Genomic DNA, 14,720 nt, shown 5'->3' on the forward strand with positions numbered 1-14,720 from the left:
GGGCCGCGGGGGGCATGCTGGGAGATGTAGTCCCGCGCCGCTTCCGCCGCACTGGACGGGAGCTGCGGGCCGGGCCCAAGGTATGCCTTAAAATTTGGGCGCCTACTGTGTGCAGAAGCGGGACGTGCACGTTGCTCTGGAGGCATCCGCGCTCCAGTCCCGGCACTGACGGGGGTCAGGAGGCGGGGGCCACAGACCGTGCATGAGTGCAAACACCAGCGAGCGTATTTGCCAAGACCCCAGGACCCCGAACCCTGCTGTGGTTAGCATCCCTCCTGTGTGGAGTGAATGCATCCTAGGGGAACGGCGGGGGCTAGGGATTTTGGTACAAATCGGCAGCACTAGGGCCGTAAGGTCCCAAAGACTGGCACACAGTAGATGCCTACAAATACTCGTTCAGTGAGTGCATGAACCTGCCCTTTAGTTTTCTGCCCAAAGTCACCTCCTCCAGGAAGCCTTCGAGTCTTCCCCAACACACAGCGCAAGCTTGTATCGCCCACTAGGCCAGGCACACAGTAGGCCCGAGGAAAGTCTGAGAAAGGGATGGCGCCCGCGATAGACAGCCTCGACAGCCTTGGGGTGCGGTCTCTGAGATGCTCCGACTTTCCCACGCAAAATTTCGTGCACTTTGCCGGAAATCTCAGCTTTCAGCGTGCGGGCGCCAGGACCGCGCGGAGCCAGTTCCGGGGCGGCCCTGAACTCCTATTCCCAGAATGCCCCGGTTTATTTGCATCGTTCCATCCTGAGTGACGTCAAGTGAGTGAGGCAGTGCTTCGGCCTATGGGCGGTCGCGAGGTGTTAGGACCTGGCCATATAAGGTAAACAAAGCTGGCGGTCCAATGAGGCGGCGGCGGGGGCGGGTACTGGGTCAAGGCGGGCGGGGGTGCATCACGTGGAGGGCGGGGGCGGGTCTGGAATTGCGCGGCGGGTGGGGTGGGGTGTTGTGGACTGTGTTTACAGCTCCGCACGCGCCGCTTCCGGTTGACGTCGCGGGTCGGGTTTGTGGGCCCGGCGGGTTTGGAGCGGGAGGGCAGGTAGGGAGGCCGGGAGAGATGTTGGGCCGAAGTCCCGTTCGGTCACCCCCACTCTGAATGACCTTATCCCCGTTCCTCGCGCTCCCTGGTCTCCAGTTTCATTAGTTGAGCAACTATATCTCGGACCCTTTCTCTGTGCCTGGCTCTGACCTGGTCCGGGGTACAGAGAACAAATTCTAGACGGGTTAGCTGGGGCTGGGGTGGGGGAGCGTGTCGAAAAATCCCAAGGACAGATGTACAGTTGCAAGTGTGGAAAGTGCCCTCAGGAAGCAGGCACGGGTCCTGGAGGTGGTGGGTTAAAGGCCATTGAGGGTTTTAGTACATCTGATCCATTGTCCCCATTAGGATTACTGTGGCTGACCAGTGTGGAGACCAGATGGTGGCAGAGAGGTCCAGTACGGTTCAAGAGATGTCCTGGGTGTATCTGGTTACAGGGGAGTCTGTCCCTGCCCAGCGCCTCAGAATTGGATTGAATGGAGGAAACTGTCCCTCATTAAGGGAGTGGGAAGAGAACCTGCAGTGCTCTCCGAGGAGCCATTTCTGGGTCCCTCAACTCTTCTAGGGGTTCTGGCTTTGGCTAGTGGGAGGAGGATGATGGAGGACTGGTGGACAGGGACTGAAAGGTCCCAAGGTTATGGGGCCGTGGGGGAGGCTGGGGCACCGGGTTAGCTGGGAGAGGCAAGGAGCCCTGGAACTGTCGAACTGCTAAACTGCCTCTAAGGGCTGGAGTTCGGAGCTTGTCCTCTTCCAGGTGGGTGCCTCAACCCTGGCACAAGTCACGTCCACTTAGGAAATAAGGATTCAACCCCTTTCTGCTATGTGGGGATCACTCAGGCTCCACTACTTTTTGCAAACCCTTATGGTACCAGGAGATTTTTGCTCTTATTAAGAGTGGCCCCTCACCTTCACAAAGCATTTTAAGCATTAATTAATGTGGGCAAAATGCTCAGTGCACAGCACGTGGTAGGCAGCTCTGAATGTGGTTACCACTATCACTGTTACTCCTGGGAGAGCAGCAGGACATGGTGGAAGGTGAGTAGGTTCTGTAGTCAAAAAGACTTTGGTGACAGTCTTGACTCTTCCACTTAAGTAGTCTGGTGTTGGGACAAGAACTTCCTAGCTTCAGTTTCCTCATTTGTAGAACCAAAGGTAAGAAGAGCTCAGAGCTCTCCCAGGACTGCTCTGGGGGATTAATCCCTGTGAAGTGCTCAGTATGGGCCTGGCGCTTAGAGCACCGTTTCTAGCACTCACCGTTTTGCTTCCATCTGCACTATTCTAGGCAACGCAAATCCCATTTTACAGATAGGGAAACAGGCTGGAATCAAGCTCTCCTTACGCTCTTGCCAGTGTTCATAGCCAGCGGCAAAGAGCAGGCACACGTTGGGCCAGCAGGGTCTGGGCAGGGCTCACGTGGGGTGGGGAGCTTTTTTTGCTCAAGGAGGCAGGAAGTACCATCACCCTTTTCCTCACCCTTATCTGGGCACCACTCAGGTACCTGCCCAGACTTGCCCAGCCCAGAAGGAGCTCTTGCAAGCCAGATGGCTGGCGAGGGTGGGGCAGATGGGGCTAGCAGGAGCGAAGGTCACCCCTCTGGCCTCCGCGGCCCCCTCAGCTAGCTTGTTTTCCCAGGGGCAGTAGGGAAGGAAAAAACAACCTTGTTTTCAGCCACGATCAGCCTGGCTAGTGAGTGGACTTTGGATTTCTTAGCTCAGATGGGGCCTGACAGCTGGGGCCAGAGGATAGTGGGAGGAGGGAATAAAGGGCATTTCTGGCAGTGCCTCACCTTCCCTGAGGTCCGGCGAGGTTGAAGGCCTTGCCAAAGTTGGCATAGCCAGTTAATGCAGGGCCTCCTTCTCCCTACCTTTATTCCTTCCATCACTCCACAGACGTGTTTATCAGACATCTACTGGATGTCTGGCTCTGGGACCACAAGAAGGAATAGGCAGGGATCCTGCTCCCTCAGAAGGCTGGAGAAGAGGTCCAGCCTTGAGAGACTCACACCAGGAAGCCATGAAGTGCGCCTGGAGTCTTTCCTTACATTTCAAAGGACCTATTGCTAGCTGGCTGAGGAACCTTGAGATCTAGCCACTGCCTCACTCCTGACCTCTGTTCCTGAACTCTCCTGCCTACTCGATTCTAGCCACGCTGGCCTTTGAGCTCATGGATCTTACTCAGCTCTTCAGGGCCTGCTACCCCAGGGCCCTTGCACGCACTGTTCTCCCTGCCTGGAACCTGGGCTGACCTACCCCCTCATAGTTTGCCTGGTTGGCTCTTACTTATATTTTAAGTCCTGGCTTAAATGTCACCTCCTCAGAGAAGCCTTCTCTGACTTGCCTATCAATAGTAAGTCTCTTATGTTATTTCACTTCATTCCCCCATAGCAGCCACCACATTTTGTATTTATACCCTTGTTCACCTTTTTAATGTCTGTTTCCTCACTAGATGTTCCATGTCTGGCAGTTTCACGATTTCCTCACTAGGTGTTCTGTGTCTGGTGGTTTCTCGATTTAATCTCTATTGCCTGGCTCTTTGTCTGGCTCATTGCCTTTCACGTAGCTGCATGATAACTATTTGTTGAATAAATACATGAATCAGCCAAGGTGTTGACAGTAGAACCAGTATCAAATCAGAAAGGGCCTGTTTCCCAGCGGGGCATGGATAAGCACAGAAAAATACACCTGAAGTCCAAAGCTCTATTAAGAGGAATGTTTCACTAGTCAAACATCCAGCTCATGGAAACGACTGCCCTGGCCCACAATCCATATGGAAGACAAGCTCTTAGGGTTATTTTTCAGGCGGAATGTCAGGCCCTCAATATTCTCCTTCCTTCCCCCCAAACAGGGAGACCAGTAAACTGAAGTCAGTGTTGGTATATTTGAGTGTATATATAATTCAACAGTGTCGTGTGATTCAACAGAAAGAAATTTAAAGGGAAGAAGCGATGGGGTGGGGGTGTCTTCAAGCCTATCTGGGAGAAAGAGACATGAAACCTGGCACTGGGGCATTCCTGTCTGGGGGTGGGGGAGATGTGTGGGAGGTGGGGGTGGCATTAAAAGGAGTGGCCTGGTTCAAATTCCAGCATTATTACCACTTATCTACTATGTAAGCTGAGTGAGGTACTTCTCTCCCAGCCTCTTTCCTCTTCTGTAAATTAGAAATGCAAACAGAACCTACAACAGAGAATTTAAAAAGACAGTATTTGCATACCGCCCAACAGCAATGCCTGGCACATACTAGGTGCTCAGTAAATGGGGATCTTGTTTGTGGAATCCCAAGACCTGGGATCTCCCTTATAATCTAATAAGTCCCTCACTTCCTTTATTACTTTTGCCTTCCCAGTTTCCCCTGAAAATAGGAAGTTTGTATTCTGCATTCTGGCCTCTAGAAAGGTGTAGGATTCACTTTAATGTGGACTGTGGTGAATTTACCGTCTGAGACTGTTAGCCAGCCTCTGCCCTCCCTAGCTCCTTTCTTAGTAGAAAAGGCTTATCTTGGGAAGTCACTTTCTTCTTATTACGACCGTTTCTCAACTGAAAAGGAGGTAAAAAACATTCTTACTTGGCATGCTTACAGAGTTTTGCATGAGTCAAAAGCCAGGAAAGTACACTGCAACCTGCGAGGAGGCTTTAACTGTAATCCTGATTCTTGTAAACTTGGGTTTAGCACCCTTACATGTGGCCCTTCGGTCTTTATGCCTGTTTCCGTATCTGTAAAATGGGGACAGGTCTAGTGCCTATGCAGGGCGGGGGGGAGGCTGTAAAATTATGCCTTTAAAGTAATTGTTCTGGACGTGGAACGGGAGATATGCCTAGAGTTTTGGAAAAGATGCCTCGCTTCTCCTAAGAGCACCGCTCGGAGTAATCCTGGATTCCACTCCGCCACCCCCAGCTCTTTCCAGGTGGCAGGTAAAGGTCTGCCCTCTGCTGGCCGGGCTAGGACACTAAACCCTGGGAAGTGGCGAGAACCGTGGTAGCTCGAGGAAATAATTTCAGAGAGAGAGTAAATGGAATGCATTGGATTCCTAGAATGTTTATGTATGAACAGATTATGAAAAGGCTGAAGAGTTATGATGTTAGTCTTGTGCTTGGAATGCATAAGGGAAGGATAATTTGCGGTGCGGTTGATGGTTCCTCCCCTCTGGATTCAGGTCCAGTTGGTTTGTCCCGGAGCGTTTGTCAACAACTTCAGCGAGCCTGGGCGAGCAGCATCCTGGGAAATGTAGTACTTGGCGGGATTCGTGAGCCTCTGTCCGGCACCCTCGGCGGCGAGGGGACTCCATTTCCCGAGGTGCCTAGGACTCGGGGGGCGGAGAGCCGCCGTGGCGTCGGGCCGGGAGCCGAACCGGCGGTGGGGGCTCGGGGGCCGAGCGCTCGCGGCCGTGGGCGAGTGTCGGCGCTGCCTGGTCCGGGCCATGTCCTGGTGAGGACGCCGCCGCCCCCTTCCTAGCCTCGGCCCGGCTCGCTGCGCACCATGGGCTCCATCCTAAGCCGCCGCATCGCGGGCGTGGAGGATATCGACATCCAGGCAAACTCGGCCTATCGCTATCCCCCGAAATCTGGTGAGTGGCCGCCCTGGCGCCGGTCCTAGCTTCCGGCGCGGACAGCGAGGCGCGGGCTGGAGCGCTGGGCGGGCGGCGGGGCTGGGGCGCCGGCCTCTAGGCGGAGGGTGGGCTGGGGGCCCTGCTCTGCCCGCGGCCCTTCCTGCAGCTTCCCTACCCGGAGCTCTGCGCGCCCTCCACCCGGACCCCGGGGCGTGGGTCGGGCAGAGGGCTGACTGCTTTGTCCCGGCTGGGTGACCTTGGGTCAGTTCGAGTCGCCCCTGCGTGCCTCGGCTTTCTTGGCTGCACAATGGGGAAAACTCCATGGGAAACCCCCAGGGCCAGGGTGAGGTTCTGGGGCGCGACGCTGGCGAGGGCATAGCACGGTGCCTGCGCTTCTCTTGTGCTTACAAAGTGGTCGTTGTTATAAGGATTGTCATCACGCCATGGCCGGTTTTCGCTTTCTTTGGTGGCTTCGTTTGAAGACCCAGCTGGTGGTCCCATCTGGTCAGAGGCTTAGCTCTCCTGTGACCTGGCGCGCGTGTTTGGTGGGTGGGTTGGGGGAATGAGGCTGGGCCCAAGGAGGCATTACAGTCGTTGGGAGAGAAGCAGGGAGTTTTTGCTGGAGAACAGAAGAATGGTTGGAGGGGACCTACCAGGTTCTCTGGTCTTCTTTTCTGTGACTGAGAGGCCTGGGCCACCAGGAAGGAAGTGACTTTCCCAAGGTCTGAGAGGTGGATGGAAGCACACATGGGAGCAGGACCAGGAGTCAGACTCCCATACGCGTTGTACCCAGTTTCTACTGCCACTAATGATGAGGGTGGCCTGACCTGGAACTTTAGTTTGGGTTCCTCACTCTCCATCTCCTCCTCTGGTCATTTGCTGGGAAAAGAGAGAAGAAACAGGACAGGGGATTTGGACATAATGGAGACTTTCAGACTGGGGCCTCTGATCCTGGCTTCTGAAACATCTGATCTGCTGTGGTGGTCTTCTAGGCTTCACAGTTGACCTGTGGGCAGCCCCCAGGCCAGGTTTCCTGGGAGTGTGGTCCAGGACCACCTGCTCTCCCCCTTGGAGAAGGTTGTTTAACATGTGTTTCCCAGGCCATGCCTCAGACCTGCTGTGGCCTACGAACCTGCATTTAAAACATTCTCCAGGTGAGTCTGATGTCCACTCAAGTTAACTGCTCTGCCCTCATTTTGGAAAGTGAAGGAAGGCAAGTGTCTGGGACCACTGGCAATAAAGAGGGTGGAGACCAGCACAGTTTGGGGCAGTCGGAAGGTAATGCTAGACAGAGGGCACTCTTTCCTATCTAGCATGGGAGATGTCTGTGTCTGGTGTGGGGACCCCCTGGAGGCTCTGTGGGCTGACATCCCCAGATCTGATGAAGCAGTTGTTTGAAGTCATCCTCTTCCATCTCTGGTGTTCTTCCAGCCTGGTGATCTTAGGCAAGCTGCTTAGCTCCCAGGTCACGGTTTACTCATCTGTAAAGTGGGTTGATCCCTCTCCAGTGCCCAGAACAGTGCTTGGCACCTAAGAAGTCCTTGAAAAATGTTAGCTGCTGTAATGGCTTAAGAAGGAAATTAGGTGATCAACTCAGACTCTAATAGCAGTTAGTGGTGGGTTGGCAGAGGTATCAAAAAGTTTAAAAGGTGGTATCTCCTGTCACCTGGGATTAGAGCAACTTGGTGTCCCTTCACTTGGGCATTTGGACAAAATCACAAGTACAAGGCACTTACGGCATGGTTTTTGGACTCTGCATGGCAGACCTTGTCAATCAGTCAGGACCCCGTTTTCTGCCAAGCCTAGACACCCCAGTCAGCCACAACTGATCGACTGGGTGGGTGCCATGGGCCCCCTTGGTTCTGCTGTCAGCAACAGCAGTGCTCTCCTAGGCCTGTCTAGTCCAAAGGCTGTCCTTTCTGCTTCCTTGTCTCTTGGGCCACCTTGTTCCGGGAGGCAGTTGGGGACCTAAGCAGTGTTCTGAGAGGTAATGGGGGCCTAAGTATGTTTCCCCAAGGGTGCATTGGGGACTGAAGGAGGGTTTGAGATGATTTTAGGGGAGTCCCCCATGAACTGTTCAGTTGATTGTTAATCTTTCCAGGTCTCTGTCAATTTGTTGATTATGTTAAGGAGAAAGAATGATTGAGTGCTAGTGTTTTCTTTAACACCTCTGTAACACTGTCCATTTTTTCCCCAGCTTTTTTGCAATACAATTGACATACACATTGTGTGAGTAAAGGAGTAGAGTGTAATGATTTGGTATTTATGTATATCGGGAAATGATGACCACAAGTAAGGTTACTTAACACATCCATCACCTCACCATTACCTGTGTGTGTGGGGAGGATTTTTAAAATCTCCTGCCCATATTTTACTTTGAAACTTCCAGCAGGCACCACAGCAGCTTTAATAACGTTTGCTTTGTATTCATTGTATTTATTTATTTTACTCTTAACAGCTTTGTTGAGGTATAGTTTTTTTTTAAATTTATTTATTTTTTGGGGGGGTAACTAGGTTTGTTTATTTTTTTACTGGAGGTACTGGGGATTGAACCCAGGACTTTGTGCATGCCAAACACATGCTCTACCACTGAGCTGTACCCTCTCCCTGGGTCTTTATTGAAGTGTAAATTATGTGTGATACAGCTCATTCTTTGTAAACCTACGATCTGGCGATTTTTAGTAAACTTAGACAATTGTGCAGCCATCACCACCATCAGTTTTAGACACTTCTGTCACCCCTCAAAGTTTCCTGCCTTGTGCCCATTTGCAGGCAGTCTCTGTCCTCACCACCACTCCTACCTCATCACTGATCTGCTTTCTGTCTTTAAAATTTGTCCTTTCTGGACATTTCACATAAATGGACTCATTCAGCATGTAGTCTTCTTTGTGTCTAGCTTCTTGCACTTAGCAAATTTTTAAAAAATATATTTTCATTGAAGTACAGTTTACAATGTTGTGTCAATTTCTAGTGTACAGCACAATACTTTAGTCATACAGGAACATACAGACATTCGTTCTCATATTCCTCTTCTCCATAGGTTACTACAAGATATTGAATATGGTTCCCTGTGCTACCCAGTATAAACTTGCTGTTTATCTATTTTATATGTATTAGTCAGTATCTGCAAATCTCAAACTGCCAGTTTATCCCTTCCCACCCTCTTCCCGTCACCGGTAACCATAAGTTTGTTTTCTATGTCTGTGAGTCTGTTTCTGTTTTGTAAATAAGTTCGTTTCTCTCTTTCTCTTCTGTTTTTTGGATTCCACGTGTAAGTGATATCACGTGGTATTTTTCTTTCTCTTTCTGGCTTACTTTACTGAGGATGACAGTCTCCAGGTTAGCAAATGTTCTTGAGGTTCATCCGTGTTGTACTTTATTGTAGGGATCTAGTACATTTTGTTTATCTGTTCACCAGTTAATGAACATTTGGGGCGTTTCCACTTTGGGGCTGTTATGAATAATGCTGCTGTGAGCATTTGTGTGGTGTGTTCGGTTCTCTTTGGTGTATACCTACGAGTGGAATTGTTGGGTCACGTGGTAACCCTGTGTTTAACGTTTTGAGGGACTGCCAGGCTGTTTTCCATAACGGCTGCTCCATTTTGCATTTATTCCCATCGGCAGTGTGTAAGGGTTCCAGATTCTTGTCAACACTTATCATTGCCTACCTTTTTAATTATGGTTGTCCTGGTGGATGTGAAGTGGTATCTCACTGTGGTTTTGATTTACATTTCCCTGATGACTGGTAATGTTGAGCGGCTTTCTTGTGCTTATTGGCCATTGCATATGGTGTGTGTGTGTGTGTGTGTGTGTGAACGCGAGGAGGGGAGGGGAGGGGAGGGAGGGGATGGCTGTTTTAGTCTTGTTCATTTTTTAAAAATTGGATTGTTTTCTCATTGAATTGTAAGAGTTCTTTATGGATCCTGGATGCAGCGATGCAGTTCATTTATCAACTCTGTGATTTGCGGATATTTTCTCCCAGTCTGTGGTTTGTCTTTTCAGTTTCTTAGTGCTGTCTTTTGAGGAGCACAAGTTTTTTTTTTTTAAACATTTTTAATTTTTATTTTTTAATTTTTTTTAAACATTTTTTATTGAGCACAAGTTTTAAATTTTGGTGAATTCATTTATCGATTTTTTTAAATGGTTAATGCTTCTGGATTTATATCCATAAAATCTTTGCCTAGCTCAAAGTCATAAAGATTTTCTCCTATTGTTTTTCTTGAAGTTTTATAGTTTTAGCTCATACATTTAGGTTTGTGAGCTGTTTTGAATTAACTTTTTTCTTTTTTTTTTAAATTTTTGGGTTTTGGGGGGTAAATAGGTTTACTTATGTATTTTAAAAAATTATTATTATTATTATTTTAGTGGGGTTACTGGGGATTGAACCCAGGACCTTGTGCATGCTAAGCACACACTCTACCACTGAACTATATTCTCCCCGAAGTTAATTTTTTTCCATGTATGGTTTGGAGTGAAGATCTAAGATTTGAGGGGGAAGGTTTTGTAAATGGATTTTCACTTATTTCAACATCATTTGTTGCCAAGGCCATTCTTTTCTCATCCGTTGCCTTTGCACCTTCATCAGAAATCAGTTGACTGTAAATGTGAGGGTTTATTTCTGCAGTCACTTTTCCTGCAGTCACTTGCCCCTGTTACACAGCTGGCTGGTCCCCCAGCCGAGGGTCAAAGCGGGTGTTAGGACACTATGGCTGAGCTCTTTAACAGAAGGCTGGAGAGGAGAGCCCAGAGTGCAGCAGGGACCCACAGGAGTGCCTGGTCGTGGGCGGCTTCTGCCGTGGTTTGGTTATTCCTCCTCCCACATTATTATTGTTACTTGTGTGTCTCAAAGCGACGTGGGCTGCCTGCCCTGATGTTTGGGGACAGGTCACTCAACAGAAGTGTCAGGAGGGGTGATCAGCCCTGTGACCCACCAACCCTGGGAGTGGGGGTGAAATACTCCTCACACCTAAACCTCGTGTGTATCAGATGTGTGTACTTTCAGAGTGTTTTCGCCTCCTTTATCTCATTGGAGCTTTGCCATGTCCTTGTAACATTAGACTTTTGTCCTGTTTGGCAGAAGAACTAGAAATCAGACTGAGCCCTTTATCTCTCAGCACTTGAGCCTGCACACAGTAGGTGTTTAATTAAATGCTTGTGCCCCAGGCCTTACAGAAAGCGAACCCCCTCTCCCTAGTGTCCAAGCTGCTCAGACTGAGCGGCATCTTATACCCTGGAGCGTCAGGTGCGGTCCAAGGACTCCTGGGCCTGCCGCCACGTGATGGGGGACCTGAAGCATGTGCGGGAGACTTTGGGTGTGTCTTTTGTGTTGGTGGCCGTCTAGAAACGTCCTCTCGTGAACACTGCTGCCAGTGTTGGGTTTACCTTTTCTACAGTGAGGCCTTGCCGACTCTTGGTTTGTTTGGCATCTGGAGGGAAGAACCATGGCAGGCATTCTAGACGAGGGAGAACTTTTTGTGTCACCCAGGATATCCTTTGTCACTGGGGATGTTCTGGGCCCCTGGGTCCCATCGCTGTCCCGAGGCAGTGAGCTTGTGCTTTGAGCCCCATGGTCAGTGGCAGTGGGGCAGGGGATGGGGAGAAGGGGCTCCACCTGCACACGGGGGTTTCACCTTCCTGCTCGGATCCTGGCACCATCGTCACTGGGAGCCTGCCACCTGTGCTTCTGCTCATGTGAGCTCAGTTTGGATCCTGTCAGTGTGAGAGCTGTATAAAAAAGCTGTGTTTTCAGAGGTTCACGTGTTAGATTTTAGGTAAAAACAACAACGAAACAACACAAACAAAACCCCTGTCAGGTGGCCATGGAGGTGGGCATCTGGGGACCTGTTTCCCTGAAGGAGAAGCCATAGGTTGCTTGGGTTTAGAAGCCTGCCTGCCGGCACTTGGGCCCTGTGGCCACTGGGGCTGAGGTTTGCCCTCTCACCTGCCCTCAGGGTTTTGAGTGGCCTGGAGGTCCCCACATCCTTCACCCAGCTCCTGGGCTGAGATGCGCTCTCCTGTTGGCCAGCTGGCTGGTGGGCCTTTCCTCCTGTGCTGGGATGTTGGCCATGGCGCCGAGGGCCTGGCTGCCCAGGATCAAAGGGTTACATTTGTGCGTGTGTTTTCTTCCTTACAGTTGGGGTGGCTGTTACTGTGCTTACAGCATGCCCTTCCACAGACAGGTGCGCACAGCCGGAGCTCAGTTTAGCACCAGGAGAGCGAGCTCACCATGTGGGGTCCTTTGCCACCACCCTGCCTGGAGAGCTGCAGTGAGAGGAGCACCGGATTCTGAGTCCAGAGGCCCTATATTAGCGACTTGCCCTGTGGCCTTGAGCCGGTCATTTGCTTTCTGGCCCCAGTTTCCCGACTCCCTGAGGTTAAGTTAACCTGTGGTCCCCTGGCATCTTTCAGTTTTGATTCTGCGAGCCCATGGGAGCTGGGCAGGGGGCGGGGCCAAGCCCCCACCCAGCCGAGCCCCATGTTTTTCAGTTCCCTGGAAGTTTCCTGGGAACGTCCTGCTCTTCCTGGATGGCCCTGTGGGCGGTGACCACTGCTGCCTGCCTCACCTCCCAAACCCAGTGTGGGCGGGCAGGCTCTGGCATGGGGCCACATCCAGTGGGCACTTCCCATGTGTGCTTCCATCAAGGCCTCACATTTTCATGTTGTCCTGTAAAACGAAGTGCAGCCCCCGCCACCCCTGCAGTGTTGGAGTCAGGTTCAGTGAATAAGGGTGGGTTGTTCAGTTCTGCCAACTGCCCCTAGTCTGCCTGGCTCCCTGGAGCTGGGGAGCCAGGCTCAGTCCCTTCCTGTGCCCTGGGGCCCGCACCCCTGGTGTGGTCATCGGCCTGCAGCTCATAGCTGGGAGGGAGGTGAAGGCTTGGGAATGACTGACACGGGAGCATCTGTCACCCTGTGTCTGCAGTGGTTGGAAAGAACCCATTTCTCACCCTTTCATCCCACTCGGTGTTGACTCGGCCGGCCTCCTGAGAGGGGTGCTGGCTCTGTCCTGTCAGCCCTGGTGTCCACTGTTTTGATAACTGCCACTTTGTGTTACCTGGATCTCCTGCCCCTGTGGTAGCCCTGAGTGACCAGGCTCCGGCGGTGCCTTTAGGGGGAATCGAATGAAGGAACGGTACTCAGTTCAGTGCTTTAGAAAAGGTATGTACTATACACACGTGTATATTTACAATCAGAGCGTGCCATACTGAGGAAACGTACAGATAGTTAGCATTCTGCTTGATGAGCTGTCGCCAAGTGGGTGGGTTGGAGTAGAAAGTGGCAGCCCCTGGTGCCCCTGCCCAGTTTCTGTCCCCTCCACCCTGGGGAGCCCCCTCCTGACTCCACTGGAGGGGAGTTTTGCCTGTTTCTGAGCTTGGTGTGAATGGAACTGGACGGTCCTGGCTCCAGGCTGGGTGATGAGAGGCCCTGGTGCTGTTAGTGGGGCAGTGGGCGATTTCCTGTCGCTGCTGCCTGACACTCTAGTGTCTGCTGATGCACCGCGTGTTCATCCGCGAATTTGCGTGTAGGACACTGGGGGCGTTCCTGGTTTGGACTCTCATGAATGGTGCTGCCACGGACACTCCTGTACCCAGCTTTGGTGCCCACGACTCTGATTTCTTTGGGTGCATTTTTTTTCACTTTTAAAAAAAACTGTGGTAAAATACATATAACAGTTACCACCTTACCTGTTTTAAGTGTGCAGTTCAGAGGCATTAAGTACACTTAAACTGCTGTGTAGCTGTCACCACCATCATCTCTGTCATCCCCGTAACTCTTCGTCTTGTGAAAATGAAACTGTCCCCACTGAACACTAATTCCCTATCCCCTCCCTGGCAGCCACCACTCTGCTTTCTGTGTCTGGGTCTTGACAACTCTCAATGCCGGGCAGTGGGTGCTGGCCCCCTCGTGCACGTGGGCGGGGTCAGCAGCTTTTCCGGTTTTGTGGCGGGGCTGGGCCCCTCCCCCTGCCCCCCTGCGCAGAGTTGGGTCCCATGGCCGCTGTGTTCTTGCCAGCACCGGCTAGTGTCCTGTGTGCGTGTTCTGTTTTGCTGTTTCTTTTCCTTATTAGCCATGAATATCTTGCGGTAGTTTAAGTTTATTTTTCCCTGATGACCAATGAGGCTGGACACCTTTTTGTATGTAAATTGCCATTCATTTCTCTTCCACTTTTTGTGAGATCTTTTGTCTACTTAAAATTTTTATATTGGGTTGTCTCTCTTTTCTCACTTATTTGCAGGAATGCTTTTCCCAAGTGCCTTTTATTACATTTTGAGTTCTTTGGAGGTTGACTCTGTGGCATTTACACCAACTCGCTTAGGCAGGGATGGAATGCACTGGAGGCCTAGGGGTGGGGTCTCTGGGACCCAGGGAGGGGAACCAAGCATTGGAAATCGTGATAACCAGAACGCAGAGTCCTCTCTGGCCTCAACGTCTTGCTGCTGTGACAGGCATGAAGCCGACTTCACCCACTGGGGGCCCTCAAGGACCAAGTCCTGTGGTTCTGGGTCCAGTTCCATGGGGGGCAAGAATCTAGGGATGGCCCAGTACGGTCAGGTGTCCACTGAAGCCAACCAGCTGTGTCCAGGTGCTGGGAGCTGTGTGCTCTGGTGGAAGCTGGGGCCCAGCCCTATGGATTGTGAAGGCTATGTCCAGAAAAGAGATGAAAGCTGGGGAAGACCCCTCACCCCAAGATAGATGGCTACCACACCTTACAGGAACTCAGCAGACCAGAGTCTTTGCTTAGTCACAGCTGTTCTCAGCTCAGGTTCTTGCCTCCGTGCAGGGGCGAGCCTTTTATTTGCTATGTCTGCTGTGGTAAGGCTTTCACACTGCGGGGAGGTTGGGAAACACGTTTATCACATGTCTTTTCACCTGTGCAAAGCTCTTTCGAATATTCAGCTTCTGTAGCCTCTGGGCATCCCCAGCTGTCCTCTATCTGCAGTTTGCAGCCAGGGTGGTTCACTGAGGCCTCGTGTTACAGATGGGGATGCTGAGGCCCAGGGAAGTGGGGCTATTCTGTAGTCTCCCGCCCGAGTGTGGGGGGCAGAGACGCTATTCTGTGCGCACGCGTGACCTCGGCCGAGCGGGAGTGGCTGAGCAGGGACCAGGCTCACAGGCTAAGGGGCTGTCCCCCCCGGCAGGGTTGTCTC

General features: G+C 51.5%; 1 protein-coding gene across 5 annotated transcripts in view; it reads left to right on the plus strand.

The window, feature by feature from the left end:
* Positions 1 to 5,318: 5,318 nt before the first annotated feature.
* Positions 5,319 to 14,720, plus strand: part of MGRN1 (mahogunin ring finger 1) — a 44,966-nt gene continuing 35,564 nt past the window's right edge. Inside the window, exon 1 of one of the 5 annotated variants that reach the window (XM_032461099.1) lies at positions 5,319 to 5,592. In XM_032461099.1, coding sequence (XP_032316990.1) covers positions 5,505 to 5,592 — 88 coding nt within the window. In that variant the 5' untranslated portion in view covers positions 5,319 to 5,504. The remainder of the gene's footprint in view (positions 5,593 to 14,720) is intronic. The other 4 variants (XM_032461092.1, XM_032461097.1, XM_032461098.1 and 1 more) reach the window with 4 other exon arrangements.

The sequence above is a fragment of the Camelus ferus genome, chromosome 18, assembly GCF_009834535.1.
Source record: "Camelus ferus isolate YT-003-E chromosome 18, BCGSAC_Cfer_1.0, whole genome shotgun sequence".
Classification (NCBI taxonomy): domain Eukaryota; kingdom Metazoa; phylum Chordata; class Mammalia; order Artiodactyla; family Camelidae; genus Camelus; species Camelus ferus.